Source organism: Cavenderia fasciculata, assembly GCF_000203815.1.
Source record: "Cavenderia fasciculata unplaced genomic scaffold Scf_Dfasci-G-b-205a01.r1-3, whole genome shotgun sequence".
NCBI classification, from domain to species: Eukaryota; Evosea; class Eumycetozoa; order Acytosteliales; family Cavenderiaceae; genus Cavenderia; species Cavenderia fasciculata.
In genome coordinates, this window is record NW_004457737.1 from 453,067 (window position 1) to 478,746 (window position 25,680).

Below are 25,680 nucleotides of genomic sequence, written 5' to 3' on the forward strand. Positions count from 1 at the left end.
TTCTATCAAGTTGTTTTTTTTTTGATAAATGATTAATCACATCACTTGTTCGCGGCTGTCGTGGTGGTGGTAGCACTAGTACTAGTAGTAGAAGTAGAAGTAGTATTTGTATTTGGTTCTTTAGATACATTGTTATTATTATTATTTTCCAGAGTTGTTGAAGTTGGTTTAGTAGTGTTGGTGGCGGTAGAGGTAGAAGTTGTAGAAGTTGTTGTATTTTCATTTCCAGTTGCTGCTGCTGCAGCGGATGGGTTTTTACTGTTATCAATCTCCAATAATGACTTTTGACCTTCAATCTCGCGTAATACGCTATTGAAATCAAAGTTTTGTGGATTGTATGTGAATCTTTGCATGATATTAAACTTTCTATCATCCATTAAAAAGATTTGTGTTTGACTGTATAAATATTGTGCTTGAATTGTATTTAAAACTTCCCTATAAATTAAATAAATATTAATCAATCATGATTGATCGATCATCAATCATTATTTAGACATACAAATTTGGATCGGCTCTCATTAAAACAATTCCTTTGGAAGCCATTAAATCTGTGTAATGTGCAGCTGACAACCATGGGACAGCGTCAACATGATGTTTCTTGAATTGGTCCAAATAGGTATACATAAAATAGTCCTCTTGGTATTGATAAAGAATCGAAATGTATCCCTTGTCACCTGGCAATGGGAAAACAAACAATGGACTATATAATATAAAGATTGAAATAAAAGATTGTTATTATGATGTGAGATGTGATTATGATCGTACGATCACTATGTATCGTGCTTGTGTGGAGTGCCATACCATGCTTGAGCTCTCTTTTTTAAATTTAAATAGACATCGGCTGGAATGATGGCACAGATAGAATCCTTGTTTTCGTGATATTTGATCCATATTTCCTTGATTGTCTCGGGTGACTCCTTTTGCAAGAGGTCCAACTTGACAATCTCGTTTAGGGTGGGTGGGGGACCGACATATGGCTCAGGTTTGATACCAGGCTTGGTTGTGTAGAACTTGCAATCCTTTAGTGCAAGTGCACATTGTGATAAACGTGTTGTGCTCGATCCTCCTCCTTGTTGTTGTTGCTGCTGTTGTTGCTGACCTCCTTTACTGCCTGCATTTGTAATCTTTCTTCTTGACATTGATGATAATAACAAAGATGATTGATTGATACTATTGTTATTGTTGTTGATGTTGATGTTGTTACTCTTGATGTTGCTAATTAAACTGTTGTATAGGTTAATGTGGCTCTTTTTGGGTGTTGTTGCTGCTGTTGAAGCTACTACTATTCTATTGACCACACCAAATGATCTTGTTGCAAACATTACGAATGATGATGATTATCCTTGATGAGATTAGATTGCAGGATGATGATTGTAACAATATGATATATATATACAGAGTGGGTTAGGGTTCTGTCTGCCTGCCTCCTCTATCTATATCACACACACAACGATCAAACCAACCACACAAACTACTTTACAACCAAATACTAACTATCTAACTATCTTGAAGAAGATGAAGATGATATATATTGATAATGGGTATGCTGCTGCTCAACTTTCGCTTGATCAGATTCATCAGAAACAAACACCCACTCTCAGTCATGAATGAAAAAAATAAAAAAAACTTAAAAAAACTCCCTTCCCTCGCACCTCGCTCACCATCTCATTATTATCAAGAGAGCAGAGTAATAACAACAAACAAATAACAAATACAAATACAAATAATACTCATCATACTATTTACAAACAAGTTGATTAGTACTATACTACAGTACAGTACTATATCTACGTAGTTGAGATAGATGAGATGATAGATATAATGGACAGATTATTATGAGTCGATCTCGGGAAATAAATTTGTAGTTGGTGTATACATCAACTACTAACTAAGTTAGTTAGCCTGTGTGCCAAGGACAAGTGGGAGCCCCAATCTTTCTTTGATAGGTTTGATGGTGCATCATCAATAAACGAAACGAATAATTAACCGACCGAAAGAGGCATCTACAAAGGGTCGCGGCCCCAAGAGCTTTGAAAAACCGAACGTCAGTTTAATTTATTTAATTTATTTTTTTTTGACGCGAAAGTGTAACTTCCATCTCCTCACTTTGGCTCGCCCGAGCTGTATAACAACGATATCGCCGTCGATTCTCATTTTCTTCAACCCTTCCTCTTATTATTATTATTTTACTCTTTTTATTTAGCAAAAGCAAGAGATACATATTTAAAGGTATCTTTTCTCTAGTTTAAGCCTCTCTCTTTATTTATTATTTTTCATATCATAATTATAATAATCATCACAAAATATACTTTTCAAGGTAAGATCACATCACATCACATGATCATCTTATTATCACTATTTATTATTATCACAAACAACTATTAAACTCTATAGTTTCTACAACTTTTCTTTTTTAAATTAACAACAACCGACCACATTTGGGAATTTATTTTTTATTTTTTTTTGTCTATCTATATTTATAATAATGATTATTATTTAAAATAATAGCAGCGAGGTGGTGTCTAATTCAAGATCCTATAATCCTCTCTTTCTCTCTACCTACACTCTTGTTACACTTTATACACCCCACAAAATATGAAAACTACTCAGATTCCAATCAAAATAATCCGATGATTCATTCACTCTTTCATTCATTCATACAATGGAGTGTATGTAGTGAGAGCACACTTTTGAAATTAAATTATTTACCACACAACACGACGACTCTATTTATATGATGAGGGGTCTCCACCAATCATTCATTGAGATAATAACATACATACATATTTTACAAACACACAAACAAACAAACAAACAAACAATTATTTGTAGTAATATAGCATCAAGTAATAATAACAACAACAACAACAGATATATATATAACATATATAACATATTTATAATAATAATAATAATATCAATAGTATTCCATTGATATTTGTGATAACAACAAACAAACAATCTTCGCATTCATTATTTATTTTTAGACAAACCTTGGCAAGAATTTTCATTTTGTCATTAGCATCATCATACTTAATTATTAATATATTTTTGAAAAGTAGTAAACTATACATATATATTTAGAGTAATATAATATAATAATATTAGAATGGCACAAACTAGAAGATCAAAAATGATTGATGAGATTGATTCTCGTGCACCAGTAGCAGCAACGGTTGCTGATAGTGCCGATCAACTCACCACCATATACGACAGTGATACCTATGGTCTCAATGCCATGCGTGAGACATTGCCATCGCATTGCTACAAAAAGATCCGTGAGGTTATTTCAACGGGTCAAGCACTCGACCCGGCCATTGCAGACATGGTAGCCAACGGTATGAAGGAGTGGGCCATCAAGAAGGGTGCCACCCATTATACCCATTGGTTCCAACCACTCAACGGATTGGCCGCCGAGAAACACGACGCCTTTATCAGTATCTTCCCAGGAGACGACCGTCTCTTGCTCGAATTCTCTGGTATGCAATTGATCAAGGGTGAGCCCGATGCCTCATCGTTCCCATCAGGTGGTCTACGTAGCACCTGGGAAGCCCGTGGTTACACAGTGTGGGATCCAACCAGTCCCCCATTCATCAAGCGTGAAGTCAACGGTAGCATCCTCTGCATTCCAACCGCCTTTTGTTCATGGACTGGAGAAGCCCTCGATCAAAAGACCCCACTCCTTCGTAGTATGGACTATGTCTCTGACGCTGCCCTCGCCGTCCTCTCTTCCATCTTTGGTGAAAAACATAAAAAGGTTTTCCCAACCCTCGGTATTGAACAAGTATGCGAATCCTCAGTCAAAGACAAACAAACAAACATGTATATCTAACCTTTGTTATTTAATTTAGGAATTCTTTTTAATTGATAGACATTTCTATCTTTCAAGACCAGATTTAATTAATTGTGGTAGAACTTTGGTAGGAGCCAAGCCACCAAAGGGACAAGAGATGGAGGACCATTATTTCGGCTCTATGAATGCTAGAATTGTAGCTTGCATTCAAGAGGTAGAGTGGAGATGCTGGAAGTTGGGCATGCCGTTAAAGACGAGACATAATGAGGTTGCCCCAGGCCAATACGAGGTGGCACCCATTTTTGAGCGTGCCAACGTTGCCTCGGACCACAACATGTTGTTGATGGATATCCTAAAGTCGGTGGCTATCAAGCACGACTTGATCTGTTTGTTGCACGAGAAGCCATTCGCCGGTGTCAATGGGTCGGGCAAGCACAACAACTACTCGCTCGCCACTGATGGCGGTGTCAACCTTTTGGACCCGGGACTCACCCCATCGCAAAACGCACGTTTCATCTTGTTCTTGTCGGCCATTATCCGTGCCGTCGATTTACACGCTGATCTGTTGCGTGCATCCGTTGCCAACCCAGGCAATGAGCATAGACTCGGTGCCAACGAGGCGCCACCAGCCATCATCTCGATCTACCTCGGTCAAGAGTTGGACAAGGTTGTGCGTGATATTATCTCGTCCAACAAGACCACTTTGACCAGTCCACCCCAAAAGAGCGTCAACACGACCGCATCGACCACATCGACTACCGCCAACAACGAGGTCAACAACATGTGGTTGGGTGTCGACCAATTCCCACCACTCCCACGTGACTCGACCGATCGTAACCGTACCTCCCCATTCGCATTCACCGGTAACAAGTTTGAGTTCCGTGCAGTCGGTTCGTCGCAAGTCACCTCGTTCCCATGTATCATTCTCAACACCATTGTTGCCGAATCGCTCATTTATATCCGCAAGGAGATCGAAGCAGCCATTGCAGCCGGCACACCCGCCTCTGCATCCTACAACCAAGTCATCAAAAAGGTGTTGCAAACCCACGAGCGTATCATCTTTAACGGCGACGGTTACGGTCAAGAGTGGCGTGACATTGCCGCCAAGCGCGGCCTTCTCAACCTGCGTTCCACCCCCGAGGCCCTCAGCCTGCTCAACTCGGACAAGAACATCAAGCTCTTTGAGCAATCCAACAACATCTTGTCGCCTGTCGAGTTGGCATCGCGTCAACACATCCTCTACGAGTTTTACAGCAAGTCGATTGCCATCGAAGCCAAGTCCATGTACGACCTCGTCGCCACCTCGGTCCTGCCAGCCTGCTACAAGCACCAACGCAACGTCGCCGAGTCGCTCAACTCGATCATGCCATTCATCCAATCGCAACCCAACTTTAAGCAACCAACCGCCCAAATCAACAATCTCGGCGAGCTCATCGAGAGCATCAACCTCCTCTCGGAGCAAAACATCAAGCTCAACAACGCCATCAAGCACGCCACCTCGATCGAAAGCGACTGTGACCGTGCCACCCATCTCAACCAATCCGTCATCCCCATCATGAACGAAGTTCGTCGTTACAGTGATCACCTCGAAACCATCGTTGAAGATAGTCTTTGGCCACTTCCAAAGTATTCAGAAATTCTTTTCCTTCGTTAAACTAAGAATACATTATCAAATAATAATAATAATAATAATAGTAATAATAATTAATAATAATACGATGCACAGCCAAATACCATTTTTCCCCAACCAAAACCAAAACCAAAACCCCCTCCAAAAACAAAAATGCAGTAGTAATAATAATAATTACCAATTTATTTATTATTTATATAATATTATCCAAATCCTTCCAAAAACACAACAAACATTAATAAATCTAATTATTAGATAAATTTTAGATAAAAAAAAAATATAAAGATAGTTAGTGATCGTTGAGTCTAGATAGAGATAGATAGATCGATCGATAGTTATTTATATTGAGTCATAATGATGGTTAGCGGGATGTGATCACAACACAACATAACATTACCAATTTTGGGCATTACAAAAATCCGACGTTGAAAATCGGCAAACGTGGTCAAATGGATGATGCAATGAGAGCTGAGCTCCTCCAATTTGGATTTTTTGGCCCAAAAAACAGACCTGCACAACCGAATACACCTTATAGAAAATTAAAAGTAAAGAGCCTTTTCCGAACCTCGCCCATCTTCACATGGATTACATTCATTATTGTTCATTCATACATCATATTACTACACAATAGTTAATTAACTTTTAACTATCCCTACAAAACAACTACAACAACACGTACTTTTAAGTTTTGTTGTTGTCTTTACCATTTTTATTGGTGTGTATAAGTTTTCGGGAGAAAACGCCTAACGAGCAAAGAGAAAGAAAGTTTAAATTAAACAACCACCACCTTTCTCCTTCAACTCCCTCTTCCTTAGTTAGCTCAGTTCAATTTCAAAAAGACACAACTTTGTAGGAATAGGACTAAACATATATATATAATCTATATTTGTACAATTATAAACTATTATTAATATTAGTAGTAAAAAGTATTAGTAATAGTAACAACAACAATAGTAATAGTAATAATACACAAGTAATAGTAGTAGTAGTACAATACTTAACAGTTTACAATGTCATTACAATACTCAAAAGATGACATTGAAAGAGTCAATAATGGGGCATCATATAATCGATATACTCTAAATGATGAAGACGATGACTTGTTACCAAAACCAGCACATGGTTCACAAGTACACCCAGTTCAACCGAGCAACAAATATGCAATGTATATAAATCTGATGGTCCTGACCGTCTTTCTTCAAAGTATAGGTTTCACTGTGATGATGCCATCAATGTTTGATTATCTTAAATATGTATGTCAAAACCATAGATTATTAATGTACACTACTCATTCATTGTGTATACACAAGTATTAGCTTTTATACTTATTTCTATTTTGATTTTCAATTTTGTAGATAGATCCATCATTTGGACAATATAATGGATGGATTATAGCATGTTATAGTGCAGGACAATTCATAGCATCACCGTTGTTTGGATGGTGGTCTAATCGTAGACCGACACGTGAACCATTGGTCATTTCAATTGTCATTTCAATGATTGGTAATATTTTGTACGCTGTGTGCTATCTCTTTGGATCAAAGGCCGTCTTTATTATGGCTGTTGCCCGTTTTATCGTCGGGTTTGGTGCAGGTAACGTGTCGGTGTGTAGAGCATTTGCATCGGAAAAGTCTGATATCTCCAACAAGACAACTACGATGGGCAAGATGTCGGGTGCACAAGGTGTCGGTTTTGTACTCGGTCCAGGTATTGGGTTCTTGATGGCATACCTTCATGCTCAAAAGGGACAGTTCCTATTCAACCAATACACAGCACCCGCCTATTTATCGGTGGTTACTGCTGCATTTAACATTCTCATACTACTCATTAAATTTGATCCACCTCGTGAAGACAAGAAGAGTGCCGGCGAGGAAACCAAACCATTACTCGGAGGTGACGTTGAAGAGGACGGAGCATCGGTTGGCACACCCATTAAAAAGGCACATAACGAGACACTCCCCATCTTTGTATCAATCTATTTGTTTGCAGTGGTCATTTCAATCTTTGCAGTGTTTGAAACGATCCTCACCGAGATGACGGCCAAAGACTATAATTGGCAAGTCAAAGCAAACGGATTTATTTTGGGCGGTACTGGTATCTTGTCGGTGGCCGTCTTTATCATCATCGCTATGCCATTTATCAAAAAGATCGATGATCGAAAGACTGCCCTCTTTGGATTCTTGAGTCTTTTCATTGCACTCTTGTTGCTCGCCAACTATGGTGCACCCTTCCATTGGGAGAATTCACTTCCCAAGTGGCAGTTCTTCCTCGGCTCGGTGTTTGTCTCGATTGGCTACCCCATCGCCTCGTCACTCATCTATGCCATCTTTTCAAAGGTTCTCAACCCCAAGTTGCAAGGTACCAAGATGGGCTGGCTCACTGCCGGTGGCTCCTTGGCCCGTATGCTCGGACCCATCTGGGCACAATCCATTTGGAACTATAAAGCAGACACAAGCCCTACTCTTGGTGGAGAGGTCCTATTCTTTACCACTGCAGGTATTGCCCTATCTGGTTTCGTCGTCCTCTTGGCATTCTATCGAAAACTTTCACCTCATCCAGATTATGTTGTTCCCATCTTACAACAGAAACCACCAACCTCGACCCCAACAACTCCAACAACAACAGCTACCGAAACTTCTCATTAAAGACTATATCATTTATCACTTTTTTTCCCAATATACAATATATATATAATATATATAGAATACTTTTGTAAATTAGATGGAACATACTTGTTTAGGATTTTATGTGTCGTTGTCTTTAAATTTCCCTCTTTTTTTTTTTTTTTTAAAGTTGAAGATGACAATGATGATTCATTATTTGGTTGATTATTAAATAAGTTTTATATATATATAAATATAGAAGTATAGAATATAGAGTCGATTACACATATGTTAAGTTTGTTTGTTCATATAGGAATAGACAAATGAGTAATAGACAACGTGGTGGTAGTGTGATTACACCTCCGTCAAGAGGTGGAGGAGGTACAAGTACACCAAACACAGCAACACCAACCATCAACAAATACCAACAATATGGCTTTTTAGAGGATGACAATGATGTAGAGGACGATAGTTTCTTTCATCAAGACGAATCATTTGATACCAACCCAGACCCAAATACAACTGCAATCTATCAACAAACACCTGTCAAAAAGTTGAATGGTATTACTTCTCCTACTCCATTTAAACAAAGTACTACTGCTACTCCAAAACAACAACAACAACAACATCAACAACAACCATCATCATTATACTCTTCATCTTCATCTGCTGCTGCTGCTGCTGCTTCAGCTGTCAAAAAACAATCAACGACAACGACATCATCATCATCATCATTGTCATCATCAAGTGTAAATAGAAATGAACAACAACAACAACAACAACAACAACAACAACAACAACAACAACAACAACAACAACAACAACAGAAAGAAAAGACTACAAATCAAGTTGTAAATATTGTAAATGATAAATTGGGATATACAGATAACAAGTATAATGGATCTGATCATAATAATCATAGTCATAGTTATGATAGTAGTGCTGCAACGAGTAGTGGTAGTAGTAATAGAAGTAATAATGGATCAATGAATGGAACAACAACATCACTTGATGATTTGGACCAAATGACACCTACTTTGAAAGAGTTGCATGAAGCTGTAGAGAGTTACAAAAAGGAGAATATATCACTCAAGTTGCAATTGTACCATTTCATTGGAGAGGGTAGGGAACCTGACGAAGACAGCGAGTTGGCGCAAGAGATGAGCCTCAAAACTGCCGAGATTGAAGAGTTGCAGAGACTTATTATGAAACTAAAGCAGATGTTGGTGGCCAACGCCGACCAAATGAGTCAATGCATATGTGACTTTGGAAACAAGGTGCCACAACCACAGCAGGTGTTTGTGCCAGCGACATCGGGATCATCAGACCACTTGTTGGTACAACAACTGCGAGATGAAAAGGCAAGGTTAGAAGGCGAGATGAAACGTCTTCAAGATCAATTGGCAACCCTAAGATTGGACTTGGATCAAGAGAGATTGCAAAACCAACAACTGCGACAAAAGTTGATGATGCAGTCGAGTGTAGTACAGCAGCAGCCAATTGTGCAGCCGGGAAATGACAGACTGTACGAGTCGATGTTGGCCGACCACAAACTGCGCTATGAAGTGTTGCAACAGGCCAAGTCGGACGAGACCAAGTTGCTGGGCGACCGAAACCAGCAGTTGGAGCGTATCATTGACCAGTTGAAAAAGGATAATGACGAGCTGTGGCGCAAGAACCAGCAGCAGCAAATGTCCGCGAGTCGCGTGACTGTTGACTCGGAGGGAGAGGTGAAACGGTTGGCTGCGCAGGTGGGCGATCTCCGCGCCAAGCTGGAAGAGGCCAAGTTCCACAACGACGAGTACAAGAGACTGTTGGACGACCTCAAAGGCAAGAGTGACGACATGCGTGCGCGACACGAGTCGGTGCGTCGCGAGAACGACGACTTTAAGCGTATCTATGACGAGACGAGCCAGCGTTACGAGGACCTGCGAAAGATGAACGACGACATGCGCCGCCAAATTGACGAGCGTGACTATATCATCCAGAATCTCGAGCGGTCGCTGCAGCAGCGTGACGCAGACATCAACTCGCTCAACATGACCATATCGATGCTCAGGGACGAGCTTGACCACGCACATGACCAAGACGCGAGATTGCGTGCCGAAGAAATCACTGCTCTGCGTGCACAGATCAAGCGACTCAAAGACAAGGCTGAAGAGTTTACTTTGCACGACACTGACCTCACCATTAAAAACAACCAACTGCAAACCGAGACACAACAAGCCAAGACAGAATGTAATCAACTCAGGGTGGATAATCAACAACTTAAAATGGACGTTCAACAAACAAAAAGTGAAAATGGTCAACTCAAGATGGACCAACAACAAGCACAATTGGAAATCAAACAACTTAAATCAGACGTTCAAAAGGTTAGATTAGACTATCAACATATTCGTAGCGAGTATGATCATTTGGATCAAGAGATTATACAGGTCAAAGATGAGAATCATCAGATTAAACTTGATGCTCAACAGGCCAAATCTCAAGTCACCACACTTGGCAATGAAAACAACAAGATGAAACTTGAAAACCAACAGTTGCGTCTGGATTTAAATGGAGTTGGTAATTTGGTCAATCTGATGAAAGGCGAGAGACAACAATTAGAGGGACAACTTGAAAAGTTTAGAATTGAAAACTTTGAAGCTAACCGTGCACTTGATAAGATGGAAACGTCGTATCGCGAACTACAGAGCAAGGCTAGCGAGTTTATGAAAAAGAAACAACAGGCAACAAGTTCGACCTTTTTAGAGAGTGAAGCGATCATGGAAGGATACAGAAATCAAATAGACAGTCTCAATAGAAACCTTGGAGATAGAAATAAGCAGTTGGATGATAGCGTCGAGAGATACAGAAAGCTAGAGGAAAATGTTAGAAAGCAAATGACAGAAAGTAAAGAAAAGAGACAACAATTGGAGGAGACTATAGAACATTATCGTGCCTACTCTAGACAATGTCTTGAACAAGTGATTGAAAAGATTGATCTAGAGTTGGGTGTTGATGACAATCACAAGGAAATCGAGTCACGTGGAATGAATAATGTAAAGGTTGAAGAATTGCAGTCACGAGTACTCGACAAGATCGATCTCTTGCAAATGACAACTAGACAATTATTAGAGCAAACTATTCAAGAATGTGATACAAAGATTCAAGAGAAATTGAAAATCATCAATGAAATTGTAAATGTGAGAACCAATCATTTATTAGATTTGGAAAATAGTTTAAATAGTATTCAAATTCAACAAGATCAACATGAACGTCAAAGTCAACAACAACATAAGATTAATGGTCAACAACAAAATAATAATAATAATAATATTGAATTAAATCAAAAGATTATTGGATTGGAAAGATCATTACAATTAAAATCAAAGGAATTAATGGATCAAGAGGAATTACAGAGACAAGATATTAATCGTATAGAATCAGAACATAATAGTAAGATTCAACAATTAAAGTATCATTATGAAATTCAATTACAATCAAATCAAAAACAATTTGAAGAACAACATAAACAACTTTTAAAACAAACTCAACAACAACAACTACAACAGGGCAAGGTACAATCACCTCATACATTGGCACTTGATACTATTGATTTACAACCAAGAAATACTACACCATCTTTATACTCTTCTCTTTATTCATCGCAAATGCAATTACCGTCCACTCCAACCACTGCAGCATCGACTCAATCACCCATCACTGTTGGTTCATTGATTGTTCCAACCACCCCTTCTCCTACCAACTACAATTTCACATTTGATGATAAAGATGCAATCAATCGTTTATTACAAGGAAACCCTTCACAAAATCAACAATTAATTCAATACCTCCTAACTCAACATCAACAATTATTAAATGGTAATATATATATGAATAATAATAATATAATAATAATTATTAATTCTATATATTTTTATATTTTAGAAAATCAATCATTAAAACAAGATATTGAAAAAGTAGATGAAAAGATTAAAGAAGTAAAATCAAATATACCTAAACCATCAATCAAGATCCCTTCACCATCCAAAGATTTGGCACTTCGTACCTCTAAATCTGTAGATTTACAATCATCTGCATTGATCAAGGAACATTTTAACTTTTTAAATCAATTGGTTAAATCAGAGTATGTATATATAATAGAGTGAGAGAGAATATTAAAGATGGTTGGTTGGTTATTAATTATTTAATTTAATTATTTATTTAGATCGGCAGTATCACTCGAGAAACAAATACCAAACTTTAAAATTGGTATGAAGAATTTGATGAGAGATATGAAAAATATGGATACAAAGAAACAATTGTTGGTAATGGAATTAAGAAATAGATCCGATAAATTGGATGATGTTATGGATAGTTATAATGATTTACAAAAGAAATATGCAAATAGTAAAGGATCAATGTCCTCTTCATCGTCAACAACCGGGTCATCTTCTTCAACATCATCATCAAATAATAATAGACAACAACAACCATTTGACCATTCAATACAAACCTATCCATTGGGATCAACAACAACAACCACTTCAACTACAAGTACTACACCAAAATTCAATTATTTAACTTCAACTGCTTCCTCGATGAATAAGTTTAATTCAAATACTACTGGACAACAACAACAACAACAACCATCACAACAACCTTCTTCTTCTTCTTTTTTGACAATGAACAATAACAAAGTACATTTCCAAGATAATATTGTAACTACACCACTTTCTTCAACCAACAACAATTCATCCAGACCTAAAACAACTTCATCATCATCTTCCACCACCTCTTTTAGCGGCATTCCAAACAGCAGACAAACAACCAATAATTTAATGAATCATACTACTACCACCAATACTAATAATCAACAACATCAACAACAACAAAATAACCAACAAGCATTGATAAATGCTCATCGAGAGGCACAAAAAAGTATATCTAGGATAAATAACAAGATTGATATGATTGATAAGAAATAATAAATAAATATAAATATAATTACGTACATTTTAGATACTTGATTTAACTTGATTGGTTCATGGAACAGTTGACATTAATCTTTTTGTTTTGATTACAATATGAAAGAGATTGATGCAAACTGTTCCATGAACCATTATGAATGATGAGAGTCACCAAAGAGATGAATGATTGATCCTACAATTTACAAGAAGAGAATGTTTTTTAATTGATTTGGACCTTTAGCCAAACTTTGGACGACACCACTATCTTTAGAAATATTGAAGTGGTGCTTTGATCCTTTATGGGGATCAGCGATCCAATAACATTGGCCTTCGGAGCTATGATGACGACCTCATACTTGAAGCCATGGCACTTGTGCTTTCCACTGTAGAGCTTTCTCTTTTTGATGTAACAGATCGGGCGACTTAAAGGGCAGAGTGGAATCAATAATCCCAACAATCATCTATGGTTTGGTTTTGATTGGACAATTGAATGTATGAATGAAGATTCATTACCCTTTAATAACTCTAAAAAGATTATTGATTAAAATAAGAAAACAAAAGAAAAAGAAAGTATCTTTTAACATACTATGTAAAAAGTATTGATACATTTTTATCGGAGAGTTACCAACCTGTTGCTTTCAGTTGGAAATAGGTAACTGACAACTCCGAGGACCACAAGAGCCAACCTTTTAAAAAAAAAAAATTTCTCCCCACCATCCAAACTCCCGCAAAGGAGCCTTTGCCAACATGTGTTGGAATAGATTTTTATTATTTGGATCATCTTTGGAGTCTACTTTTTAAAAATTCATTCAGTTGGGTGATCTCTTCCTTCTGCATATAATCGTCGTCGTCATCATCATAGGGATCATCAGAATAATCTTGTTGGTTGTCATCATCATCATCATCATCTTGGTCGTCGTCGTAGTCGTCTTCTTTTTCTTCTCCACCTCGGTATTGGATTTCGTTTCTGAGGGTAGCCAATTCTTTAAGGGTATCACAGACTTGACTGAGACGAACATTAAAGTTTGGGTTATGGTAAGAGACAAGCTCCAATAGACTGGAGTGGAAATTACCCATCACACCGTCGTCGACCGAGTATCCCATGATGTGGTTGGTGGTGTGTCGTGAGAGAAGCCCTATGACCTCTGGGTAGAGCGTATGAATGTTGATGATAAAAGTCAGCGAATGGCCATGGACAATGAAATCATCGTACAGACGCTGGTGATCAGGATCTTGCTTGAGCATCTCTTGCGACAAGCTCGCACTTTCTAGTGATTCGTAATACGAGCGGAAAATATCGACCAAAATGGTAAATGCACGAGGATCGAATGTATATCCTGTCTGATGACCCTCGCGGATCAATCCTACGATCGCCTGAGCCAGTGCCAACTCTTGTTCGTGACCGCGCTTTAGGCAGTACCCGATCAGCGCCTCTCTCGTCTTGATCGTATTGATTCTGCTGGCCGGTCTCTCGGTGGTGCCTTGCTTTTCAATCTCTTGATCTGTCCAAGGTATGATTACATTATAGTCGAGCGACTCTTCAGACAAGAGTACAAGCCTGTTGATCATGCAAACAACCAAGAACCAATTTTGGTCAATGTTGGGAATGATATCGTTTTGGTTGACACCCATATCGGTTTGGTTGACATTGATGGTATCTTGTCGAACATAGTTGCGAATGTCGGTCTCTAGATTGGTAAAGTCGTATCCTACAAAGGCTCCCCAATTCTTCAAATAGGCAATTGCCAATCGCAAGTTTAGACCAACCTCCAACCGCACCATCGTGTTTGTGCTGTACATTACCTCGTCCTTGACGAAAGTGATCGTTTTGATGACATCGTCCCATGCTGGCAGAGGAGGGCGTTGGCTTGTCAAATTGCGATGTGCCAAATACCGGTAAACCTCCAAGCAAATGACAATCATTCGTGATATTGTCGAGGAGAGTGTCTCTGCATTGGATGTCAGTTTTTGCTTTGACAACTCTTTCTTGAGACAATGTTTGCACTATCTTTTCTACCAAATCTAGTTGATTCAAATCTTCTCCTTGTCGATATATCTTCTTGCCAAATCTCTCAATTGATTATATATTCTTTCCCAGCTCTGATTTAGATTATTATTATTATTATTATTGATAGTTGTATTTGATAATAATGATTGAACTGATTGAAATACTACTTGTATATTTGATGATTGTTGTTGATTAACATTATTATTATTATTGTTGTTATTGTAGTTGTTGTTATTGTTGTTATTATTATTGTTGTTCATTTAAAGGGTGTCATGTGAATAATAATCAACTAATTGTGAGAAGATCAGCCTGACCTCGGCCGACTCACGTCCTTAAAAATATTTATTTTAATTAATTATATATGATTTAAATACCTTGAGTTATAGAAATGCATAATAAGATCAACCTATAAATAAATATATAAATAAATAAATAATATATATATATCTCTATCTCTAATTCATTATAGTTACTATGATGTGATGAATGATTAACTTGTTGTTTGAATGAATCACCAATGTTCTTGTCTTGTTTGATTCACGGAACAGTTGACATCAATCTATTGTTGTTGTTTTGATTACAGTATGAAAGAGATATGATGCAAACTGTTCCATGAACCAAAGTGGATTGTCATTGTCGTTGAATAACCTATAGAATATTACCATTTTCGATAGTCTGTCAATCATTAGTGAATCTATAATTGGGATATGAATCGTAGAGCAGTGCCTCTGTATTGAACCTCATCAAAATTATATTTAATATAATTACTAATAATCTGTATTGCTGTTCTAGTGCTGTAATCTCTTTAGTTCGTCAAGTTCATGTACATATATAGTTATATTTATCTCTATTGCTTATTCTTCTATCTCTTTATCAGATGATAATGGAGTGGACAAACAAGAAGTGAACGAGATTCAACCTTTGAAAATAAATGAAAGAAGTAGAGCGAACTCAACACCAAAATCATTTTGAAAGAACTACTTATTGTATTTTATTCCCAATATATATATTACCCATTCAAATAGAAAGAGATAGAGTAGAATAAGAAGAGAGAGAGAGAGAGGGAGAGAGAGAGGATAGAGAGATGTTTCTATTCAACTTTAATAATGGTGATCCGAATAGACCATCATTCTTTGAGATGTTTGCTCAGTATCAGATGATGCCGTCATTCAAACCTGCTCTAAAATATATCTTTACTGTATGTTGTTGTTGTTGTCGTTCAAGTAGACAGATACTCAGATAGAAAGAATAATACTAATTGAAAAGTATAACTATAACAAACAGGTACTATCACAAAGGCATCCAAAGTTTGAATACGTTGTCAAATACAATGATGAATTCTTTTACTCTTTACTCTTGTTGTTGGAGTTTCATTATCTTAAATATTATGGTTTGTATTAGTAACTATCTATAACTATCTATAACAAATACTAATGTTATTTGCTTGATATGTAGATGGATCATTCTCTGAAAACTTTTACAACTTAAAGAGAGTACAATCAGAGATGACAGGGAAACCTAGAAGAGCTATCCCTTTACTCACTAGATTATTCCCATCATCCTCTTCATTCATTGCTCAAGCATTTGCAAAGTATTTGGCAGCTATAAAGAGACTAAGTATTCTAAATAATAATAATAATAATAATAATGCTGGTGTACCAAGAAATAATATATCAAATGAAACAACAGGTTCATCTGGGTCTACTTCCAGTACTGGTTCGAATTCATCATCTTCTACAACAAGTGGTAGTAATGGTAGTGGAGGGGGATCAAATAGACATTCATCAATGATGATGATGATGATGCAATCAAATAATGATCAACCGGTCTCAAACAAACAAAAAAGATTGGCTATTTTATATTTGGTATTGATACCTTATATTAAATCAAAATTGGATGAATGGTATAAAAGAGAATCTGATCCAATTAATATGTTGGGTTTAAATGAAGATGATGTAGATGAAGATGATGGTGTATGTATATCCAACCATTATCATCACTAATATTGTATTTATATTAATATTTAACATTATTCTATAGTCAATTAGAAAACCATTGAAAAAATCAATTAGAAGGTTATTTGTAAAAGTGTATCCATATATCAATGCATTTTACGAGGCTACCTTTTTCCTTTACCAAATACTCTATCTATACGAATACACAAGTTATTACACTCCCTTTTTACATATCCAAAGAATTGTATTAAAACGTTTAACAAGACAAGATATTGTAATTATCAGAATACTCCTCCTTTTCATCCATCAATCAACTATTAATTATTTAATTATAAATATTTATTTATTTATTTAATTTAATTTATATTTATAGGAAACACATAATACAACAATTGCAAATCGTAGAAATGAAAGATTGGCAGTTGTTAGAAATTGGCCACTACCAGGATTATTTATTCCAATTGTCAGTGTATTGGATAGTGTTTTGGATTATTCTAAATTTATATTGCCAGCATCGGTATTTCTATTTAAATCGTTGGAGTGGTGGTACTCTGAGAATAGAATATCATCGCCATCGGTACCAGTCCCACCACCTCCAGCTCCACCCAAACCAGCTGTCGGAGGATTGGCAGTGCCACAAGACAAACAACAATGTCCACTCTGTCTCCAGCCCCGTACCAACCCAGCCATCTGTGGAAGTGGCTTTGTATTTTGTTATCCTTGTATATTCAACTATGTCCAACAACACTCTAAATGTCCAATCACTTATATCCCAACTACCACAGATCAACTTCGTAAAATATATGAAACCATGTAGATAGATAGATCCTCATCCTTTCTTCTTGAATGAATAGGATTGATCTGCCTATTAATATTATTTTCTTAAACTTTTTTTATTTTTACTACTTTTATTTTTATTTGTTTATAAACTTTTTTAAACCATTTTCTACTCAGATATTTTATCTCTAAATTTAGATAAATCTTTTTCAATACACATCGTGTGCATTACAGAATTACTATATTATTAACTTTGCACTTGAACAACAACATCAATAATGATGGGTACCGATAATCATGATCATTCGTTGGCTACTGGTGTACAATCATTGTCGTTTGGTGATGGTTATAATCAAGAAATATCAGTTGGAGTATTACCATCATCATTACAATCATTGTCGTTTGGTGATGGTTATAATATCAGTTGGAGTATTACCATCATCATTACAATCATTGACTGTTTAGCAGGGACTATAATCAACCACTATTAGCCGGAGTAATACCATCATCATTACAATCGTTTACATTTAGTAAACTAGATTCGAAATATTCTAATTACTCTTTTCACAAACGCACGTGGAACCCATGGGTATTACTCACCGGTATGTTAGCAAGAACTAGTTTAATGCCTTGATTTGACCTTATGAAACTTTAAAATAATTGTGTATACATCTTTTTAGGAATCAAAACAAAAACAATATTACTCTAAAAGTGATGTTTATTCGGTTGGATGTACTCTTCTCACATTACTTTCATGGTAAATATAATAGCCACTCATCCAAGTATAAACATCTATTTTATCAAATCGAAAAGACATTATTCAAAGAGAGAAATCAATTAGATCCAACAGACAACAAAAAGGCCATGCATATTGAATATCCATTAAAAGATATGGATGAATTATTTAAATTGGACAATGACAATATTCATCAAATGTTTGAACATGATCATCAATATTTGAATATAAGATTTATTCCTGTTCCAACTGAACAAGACATTGGACAAAATGACCTAAACAGTTCAGATTGTAGCATTTTATAAGGATACCTCGAGTACTTTCTTTTGTGCAAAATTTAAATATAATTATAATTATTCTCATTGATGATGAGAGCCCCAATAAACATAAATGTGTACACTATTAAAAATAAATAATAAATAAATAAATAAAAGATTATTTATATTTATCCAAATAAGTTTCCTTTGCAGATTTTGGTTTGTTTGATTGTTCTTGTTCGAGTTGTTGGTTTGCCAATTTTAGAGATGACCGATCTTGATATTTTTCTTTTTGTTCTTGTTTCCATTGTTCTACAGCCTCTTCTATTAATTTCTTTTCTACATCTGCTTCCATCTCTACCAATACACCATCTTCTTCATCACGATATCCATAATAATCTGCATCTACACATTTGTTGAGATCGTATTTACTCTTTTTAGATGCAGAGTCGGGCAGATGAGGTTTCTCCAACAACTCTTTAACACCAGGCAAATTCTTTGCCTCACCATAGTATTTATAATGACCTGAACCCAAAGGTTCTCTCCCATTTGCATCTACCAACCTAGGTGCAGTTGCTATATAATTTGGTCCACCCAACTCTATGATTCTTCTCTCCCAATGATGTTTCTCTCTAACCAATTTATTAATCTCATCATTTAAATCTCTAGTTTTATATTCTCCAAGTGTTTCTATATTGATCATCAATTATTAATAATCAAAATAAGTTAATTAATAATCAAACGAATCGATTGTATATCTCCTTTACAAACATATAACATACCATTTTGAATATCAGTAATCTTTTTTGATATTTCTCTAACTATTTGTAATCTCCATTGTTCAGCTTCTCTTAGATTATCACATAGTGATGATAGATATGGTCTCTTTTTTTGTACTTTATCTTCGTCGTCTTTCATACGCAAGAATCTATTCAACATAGATTGTGCTTTTTCTTCATTTCTTGCCATCTCTCTTTTGCTCTTCTCTTCTAAAGTAGTCTCTACACAACTCTAATACGTTTGACTTTTATATATATATATATATATGTAATATAACAATATAACCGATTGTTATAATTTATGAATTTAATAATGATCTTTTTTTTTGAAAAGAATGAACTAAAATAGTCAATGAGTTCACATTCATTATTTATTTTAATATTTTCTACAATACTCTCAAATAAATAGTATCATGTATCATGTATATCATATACTCTTTGGAATAAGAATAAAGAAAGTGAATATCAATAGAAAAGATAAAGAAAGAAAGAGAGAATAAATATCATATGATCGTCATCATGTGATCTCGTCACTTTTATGATTCATCAATAACTATAACACGTGTATAATAATACTATACTATACTGTACTATACAATGATGAGGTAATGTATTATGATTCATAATCTAATACCAAACATTGGTTCTAGATCTTTTTACAAAGTTGTTCCCGAATGGGGAACTTCACTTGATTTTAAATTAAATTAAAAATAATGATAACCACAAACCTTTTATGTGTTGTTCATCATTCTCTGTTATATCAATCATTCATTCATTATTTATTTATTTATTTATTTATTATATTTTCTCTTCTTTATAGTATCAAACTACTTCAATCATCATCATTATAAATATATTATACCTATTCTTTGTACAGTTAATAAATATAGTTAATAATAATAATGGATAATAGATTTTCAAAATTAAAAGAATATTATGAAAGTAAAGGAAAGGATCTTAATATGAGAGAGTTATTCTCTAAAGATTCGAGTAGATTCAACAAGTTCTCGGTCGATGTAAAGATTAGTGAAAAGGTTGGTAACATTTTGTTGGACTACTCAAAGAACCGTATCGATGAGACTGCACTTGCACTGTTGGTCGAGTTGGCTGAACAATCAGGTGTGGCAGAGATGCGTGACCGTATGTTCAAGGGTGACAAGATCAACATTACTGAACAACGTGCTGTTTTACACACTGCCCTTCGTAACCGTGACCCATCAGCCAAGATTGTGGTCGATGGTGAAGACGTGATGGTTGGAGTACGTCAAGTGTTGGCCAAGATGCGTTCATTTGTTGGACGTGTGCGATCGGGTGAATGGCGTGGATACAGTGGCAAGGCAATCACCGATGTTGTCAATATCGGTATTGGAGGGTCTGACCTCGGTCCAGTAATGGTCACCAACGCCCTTAAATCCTACGCCGACGACACTAAACTACGTGCACACTTTGTATCAAACATTGACGGTACTCATTTGGTCGAGACTGTCAAACACCTCAATCCCGAGACAACCCTCTTTATCGTCGCTTCCAAGACATTCACTACGCAAGAAACCATTACCAACGCCACAAGTGCACGTGCATGGTTGTTGGAACGTGTATCAGATGCTAGTCTACACACCAAAGCTGTCGCACAGCACTTTGTAGCATTGTCAACCAATGGAGAGGCAGTTAGCAAGTTTGGTATTCTTGTTGACAACATGTTTGAGTTTTGGGATTGGGTAGGTGGACGTTACTCGTTGTGGAGTGCTATCGGACTCTCTATTGCTCTGTATGTCGGTATGGATGTCTTTGAGAGCCTGTTGGAGGGTGCTTACGAGATGGACAGACATTTCACCAGTGCTCCACTCGCCCACAACCTGCCTGTCCTTCTCGCACTCATCGGTGTATGGTACAACAACTTTTTCAACGCACAGTCGGTCGCCATCCTCCCGTACGACCAGTACTTGTCACGTTTTGCCGCCTATTTCCAACAAGGTGATATGGAGAGCAACGGCAAAGGTGTCACACGCGACGGCACACCAGTCTCTAGCCAGACCGGACCAGTTATCTGGGGTGAACCAGGTACCAACGGCCAACACGCCTTTTACCAACTCATTCATCAGGGTACCAAGATCATCCCATGCGACTTTATCGCACCGATCGAGTCACAAAACAATATTGGTCAACACCACCGTATCCTCTTGTCCAACTTTTTCGCACAAACCGAAGCACTCATGAAGGGCAAGAGTGAAAGTGAAGCACGTGCTGAACTCGTCAAAGAGGGTCTCTCGGGTGACCGTCTCGAGAACCTCTTACCACACAAGGTCTTTTCAGGTAATCGTCCAACCAACTCGATCATGATCCAAAAGCTCACTCCACACTCTCTCGGTGCTCTCATTGCTCTCTACGAACACAAAATCTTTGTGCAAGGTGTTATCTGGAACATCAATAGTTTCGATCAATGGGGTGTCGAGTTGGGTAAACAATTGGCCAAATCCATCCTTCCAGAACTTTACACCAAGGAGGATATTACCTCTCACGATAGTTCTACCAATGGATTAATTAATTATTATAAGAAGAATTCAAAACTCTAACTAATTATATGTAACATACATATGATTCCCTCTCACTTGTAATAAAATAAATTAATTAATATATACCTTCCCTCCATTTAATGTGATAAATAATACATATTACAATATTTAATTATTTATTTAATTGTTTATTTATTTAACTATTTAATTATTTGTTGTGATATTAATCTACATAGGTATATTTAGAATGGATTGATGTTTCGTAAATGCACCCAATTTGCTATAGATATTGTTGCATAGATCTTTGAACTATTCTTGGAGCCACCCAATTTTGTGTTGTTTAGGTGTTTATATCTTTCTTCATTTGCCATCTCTTCACCCAATTTAATAATATAGCATTTGTTGGCTTGGTCGATTTCTGGAATCCATTTGCCAGCATCCAAAAGTCGATGAAGGTCGACCGTTAACAACAATCCATTAGACACTAAATTCATACCACCTTTTGAATATGGATAGATGTGACATGCTTCTATGATACATGCGAGTGAAGAACCTGTTGCCATACATGATAAACCATAATGACTTGAAAGATCTCTTTTGAACTTTTCTTGTCCCTCTCTAGATGGACCCACCACAACTTCTTTGGTATTTTTGTCCCAATCATCTCTTGTTGATAGAAGTTGATTTTGATTGATTTCTAATTGTTTGGTTATTGAAATAATATTCTCAAAGTCATTATTGGATTTAGTTGTAGTCGTAGTGGTTGTTTGTAGGTTACCGGTATCATGAATGCCCTCAACAGTGGACTCTCCATTTTGATTTAGTGTCGAGTCTTGTGGCAATACTTGATCCTGAACACTCCAATAATCCTCTCTTTGATATTACTATGAATTAGAACCACTATTTCTAGCAATGAAATTTGATGATACTTACCCAGCCAATAGTTTATGAAAAGGGTCACAATCAACAAACCTGACTTCATTGGTATCAAAGGGATTGTGATAAAAAGAAATATTTAATGGGTGAAGGGCTAGAGACTGGTTGATTCTTGGCAATGATTTCTTTACCGTTAACAAAGAACAAAGTTTTTTGCTAAGATTTCCTTTGATATCACGTACAATAGAACCGCCAATCGGGCTACAATTAACAATAGTGGCTTTTAACTCGACAACTTCAACACACAAACCATTACGACGCAAAACTATTGTTTTGTTTGAATTATTACACGAAACATATTCAATGCTTGATAATGCCCCTTGAACCAACATTGAGTATCTATCTACGTATCGCATCCTTTGAAATCTGGCACCTTGATATACCTCATTTAAACGGGTCCAAACCCAGTGGTCTGTATCAACTGCAGGTGCAATCCACTCTTGATGATCACCTCCCAATGAAACTTTGACCTTTACAAAATCCTAAATATATTTAAAAGTTGGGTCACTAGTAGATTAGATAAAGCGACAAACTTACAAAGATAGTAGTAACTAATGTACAAACCTTTAACATGTATGTACGATCCTTTTTTGGTCCTTTTGATGGTAGTGTAGTAAACTCGGTAACATTGCTGGGAAAAGTGAATGCACGAGATAGATTATACTTGTCACAAAAGAGTTTGTGTATGTCTTGATTGAGAGTTTGGATATTATACCGACCCCCTAATTGATATTCAAATGCAATAAGCTCGCTCAATATTTTAAAATATAAAAGAGGCATATAGAAAGAAATAATATTTATATCTGCTACAAATTCTAATACTTGAAATGAGAGGTCAATATAAATTTTGAAAGGGAAGCCAAACTATTTTAATTAATCTATTTTTTTAATTAACTTTTTTGGTAATGCTTGGAGACATTCCTCTTTTTTATTTAATAGTTTTATTTCTTAATTGTTTAATTATTCAATTATTTAATTATTTGTTGTGAGATTAATCTATGCATTGAGTAGTCTATATAATATTTAGAATGGATTGATATTTCTAAATGCACCCAATTGGCTTGATCTATTGTTGCATAGATCTTTGATGAGTTTATGGAGCCACCCAATATTGTGTTGTTTAGGTGTTTATATCTTTCTTCATTGGCCATTTCGGGTCCCAATTTAATAATATAACATTTGTTGGAATGGTCGATTTCTGGAATCCATTTACCAGCATCCAATGGTCGATGTAGGTCAACTGTCAACAACAGTCCATTAGACACTAAATTCACACCTCCTTTTGAATATGGATAGATGTGACATGCTTCTTGATACATGCGAGCGATGAACCTGTTGCCATACATGATAAACCATAATGACTTGAAAGCTCTTTTTTGAACTTATCTTGTCCCTCTCTAGATTGACCGACGACACTGTTTTGGTCTTCTTGTCCCAACCGTCTCTGGTTAATGGAGTTTGGTTTTGATTGATTTCTAATTGTTTGGTTCCAATAGTAATACTCTCAACGCCAATTTCATCATTTGCTTTAGTTGTAGTTAGGTTGGTTGTTGGCTTGACTTGTTTTGGTGGTGGGACTTGTGGTGAAAAGGCTTGGGGTGATATGAATTGTTGTTGTTGTTGTTGTTGTTGATGTTGATCCTCACTTTAAATATGTATTAGTACCAGTGTATGACTTGAAGATTTGATATTTATATTACATACCCCTTTAATAGTTTATAAAAAGGACCACTATCATCGAGACAAATTCCGTCGCCACCAAGGCCATCTCGATAAAACCAAACCTTTAATGAATTAGTGGATAGGGATTGACAGATTCTTTTAAACGATGATACCTCTATCATCGCTAAAGAAAGTTTTGTTAAATCAGGGAAATCTCAAGGTTCTTCCAGATTTCACCTTGTATAGAGTAGCCCTTCATGGATGGGATATACTAATGTTGGCTATCAAGCTATTAACATATCTCGTTGGATGTTCACTCGTAACACTGTAAATACTTGATATGTCTCCGTGGATCAACATCGAGTATCTTCCATTTTCCGCTCTTTTAAAGCGGGCGTTTTTGTATAACTCTATTAAACGGCACCCAATCCAGTGATCTGTTTCGGTTGCAGGTGCAATCCACTGTTCATATTCACCTCCCAATGAAACCTCTACCATTAAAAATTCCTATAAATAAATTTAAAAGTATGATGCTTTTGATTAGGCAACTAGCAATATATATATATATTGTTATGTATCTACAAACATCAAGCTGGAATGTAAGACCACTTTGGTTTGCGTTTGATGGTATATTAGTCAGCACGGGAAAAGTGAACCAGCGATATAGATCATGATTTTCATAAAATAATTTGTGTATTCTTTGGTTGAGGGTTTTGACATGATTCCAATACACATACAAATTTGATATTGCTTACTCTTCCTCTATCTTCTTTATGTTTTATTTCAAAATAGAAATAAACCATAATGTATAAATATATAAATATATATAAATAATATATATAAATAAATATAATAGTTACTATTAGTATATATAATAAATCTGTTCAAATAGCCTAATAGGTGAAGCAATCATTCATCGATGACCACAACCAAATCAGGTTCAAATTTTTCAAAATAGATAGAAAAAAAGGAAAATGATTGAAATTTCATTCTTATTATTATTTATCATAGATATAGATATATATTTATTTATTTATTTATTTAATAAACTGCGCTACTATCATCATTATGCTGTGTTC

General features: G+C 36.2%; 11 protein-coding genes across 11 annotated transcripts; 7 read left to right on the forward strand and 4 right to left on the reverse strand.

The window, feature by feature from the left end:
* Positions 1-41: 41 nt before the first annotated feature.
* Positions 42-1,322, reverse strand: DFA_02885 (uncharacterized protein; the record flags this gene model as incomplete). The annotated part of the gene is made up of 3 exons (XM_004362435.1): positions 42-435; positions 500-700; positions 802-1,322. The coding sequence occupies 3 exons, from the start codon at positions 1,320-1,322 to the stop codon at positions 42-44; spliced, it is 1,116 nt and encodes a 371-aa protein (XP_004362492.1).
* Positions 1,323-3,109: 1,787 nt separating this feature from the next.
* On the forward strand, positions 3,110-5,447 carry glnA3 (glutamate-ammonia ligase; the record flags this gene model as incomplete). The annotated part of the gene is made up of 2 exons (XM_004362436.1): positions 3,110-3,822; positions 3,872-5,447. 2 exons carry the CDS (start codon positions 3,110-3,112, stop codon positions 5,445-5,447), a joined length of 2,289 nt encoding a protein of 762 aa, XP_004362493.1.
* Positions 5,448-6,433: 986 nt separating this feature from the next.
* DFA_02887 (uncharacterized protein) lies at positions 6,434-8,068 on the forward strand (the record flags this gene model as incomplete). The annotated part of the gene is made up of 2 exons (XM_004362437.1): positions 6,434-6,676; positions 6,779-8,068. The coding sequence occupies 2 exons, from the start codon at positions 6,434-6,436 to the stop codon at positions 8,066-8,068; spliced, it is 1,533 nt and encodes a 510-aa protein (XP_004362494.1).
* A 281-nt stretch (positions 8,069-8,349) lies between these two features.
* DFA_02888 (uncharacterized protein) lies at positions 8,350-12,996 on the forward strand (the record flags this gene model as incomplete). The annotated part of the gene is made up of 4 exons (XM_004362438.1): positions 8,350-9,392; positions 10,086-11,890; positions 11,957-12,155; positions 12,237-12,996. 4 exons carry the CDS (start codon positions 8,350-8,352, stop codon positions 12,994-12,996), a joined length of 3,807 nt encoding a protein of 1,268 aa, XP_004362495.1.
* Positions 12,997-13,755: 759 nt separating this feature from the next.
* Positions 13,756-14,778, reverse strand: DFA_02889 (uncharacterized protein; the record flags this gene model as incomplete). The annotated part of the gene is made up of 1 exon (XM_004362439.1): positions 13,756-14,778. The coding sequence occupies one exon, from the start codon at positions 14,776-14,778 to the stop codon at positions 13,756-13,758; it is 1,023 nt and encodes a 340-aa protein (XP_004362496.1).
* Positions 14,779-14,890: 112 nt separating this feature from the next.
* On the forward strand, positions 14,891-15,136 carry DFA_02890 (uncharacterized protein; the record flags this gene model as incomplete). The annotated part of the gene is made up of 2 exons (XM_004362440.1): positions 14,891-14,975; positions 15,114-15,136. The coding sequence occupies 2 exons, from the start codon at positions 14,891-14,893 to the stop codon at positions 15,134-15,136; spliced, it is 108 nt and encodes a 35-aa protein (XP_004362497.1).
* A 1,237-nt stretch (positions 15,137-16,373) lies between these two features.
* On the forward strand, positions 16,374-17,758 carry pex12 (RING zinc finger-containing protein; the record flags this gene model as incomplete). Its single annotated transcript, XM_004362441.1, has 4 exons — positions 16,374-16,376; positions 16,477-16,959; positions 17,027-17,215; positions 17,315-17,758. 4 exons carry the CDS (start codon positions 16,374-16,376, stop codon positions 17,756-17,758), a joined length of 1,119 nt encoding a protein of 372 aa, XP_004362498.1.
* A 241-nt stretch (positions 17,759-17,999) lies between these two features.
* On the forward strand, positions 18,000-18,759 carry DFA_02892 (uncharacterized protein; the record flags this gene model as incomplete). The annotated part of the gene is made up of 2 exons (XM_004362442.1): positions 18,000-18,118; positions 18,399-18,759. The coding sequence occupies 2 exons, from the start codon at positions 18,000-18,002 to the stop codon at positions 18,757-18,759; spliced, it is 480 nt and encodes a 159-aa protein (XP_004362499.1).
* Positions 18,760-18,889: 130 nt separating this feature from the next.
* Positions 18,890-19,680, reverse strand: isy1 (ISY1-like protein; the record flags this gene model as incomplete). Its single annotated transcript, XM_004362443.1, has 2 exons — positions 18,890-19,401; positions 19,494-19,680. 2 exons carry the CDS (start codon positions 19,678-19,680, stop codon positions 18,890-18,892), a joined length of 699 nt encoding a protein of 232 aa, XP_004362500.1.
* A 712-nt stretch (positions 19,681-20,392) lies between these two features.
* gpi (glucose-6-phosphate isomerase) lies at positions 20,393-22,063 on the forward strand (the record flags this gene model as incomplete). Its single annotated transcript, XM_004362444.1, has 1 exon — positions 20,393-22,063. The coding sequence occupies one exon, from the start codon at positions 20,393-20,395 to the stop codon at positions 22,061-22,063; it is 1,671 nt and encodes a 556-aa protein (XP_004362501.1).
* Positions 22,064-22,245: 182 nt separating this feature from the next.
* Positions 22,246-25,404, reverse strand: DFA_02895 (uncharacterized protein; the record flags this gene model as incomplete). Its single annotated transcript, XM_004362445.1, has 7 exons — positions 22,246-22,876; positions 22,937-23,421; positions 23,477-23,803; positions 24,284-24,584; positions 24,644-24,723; positions 24,899-25,108; positions 25,357-25,404. The coding sequence occupies 7 exons, from the start codon at positions 25,402-25,404 to the stop codon at positions 22,246-22,248; spliced, it is 2,082 nt and encodes a 693-aa protein (XP_004362502.1).
* Between the last annotated feature and the right edge of the window lie 276 nt (positions 25,405-25,680).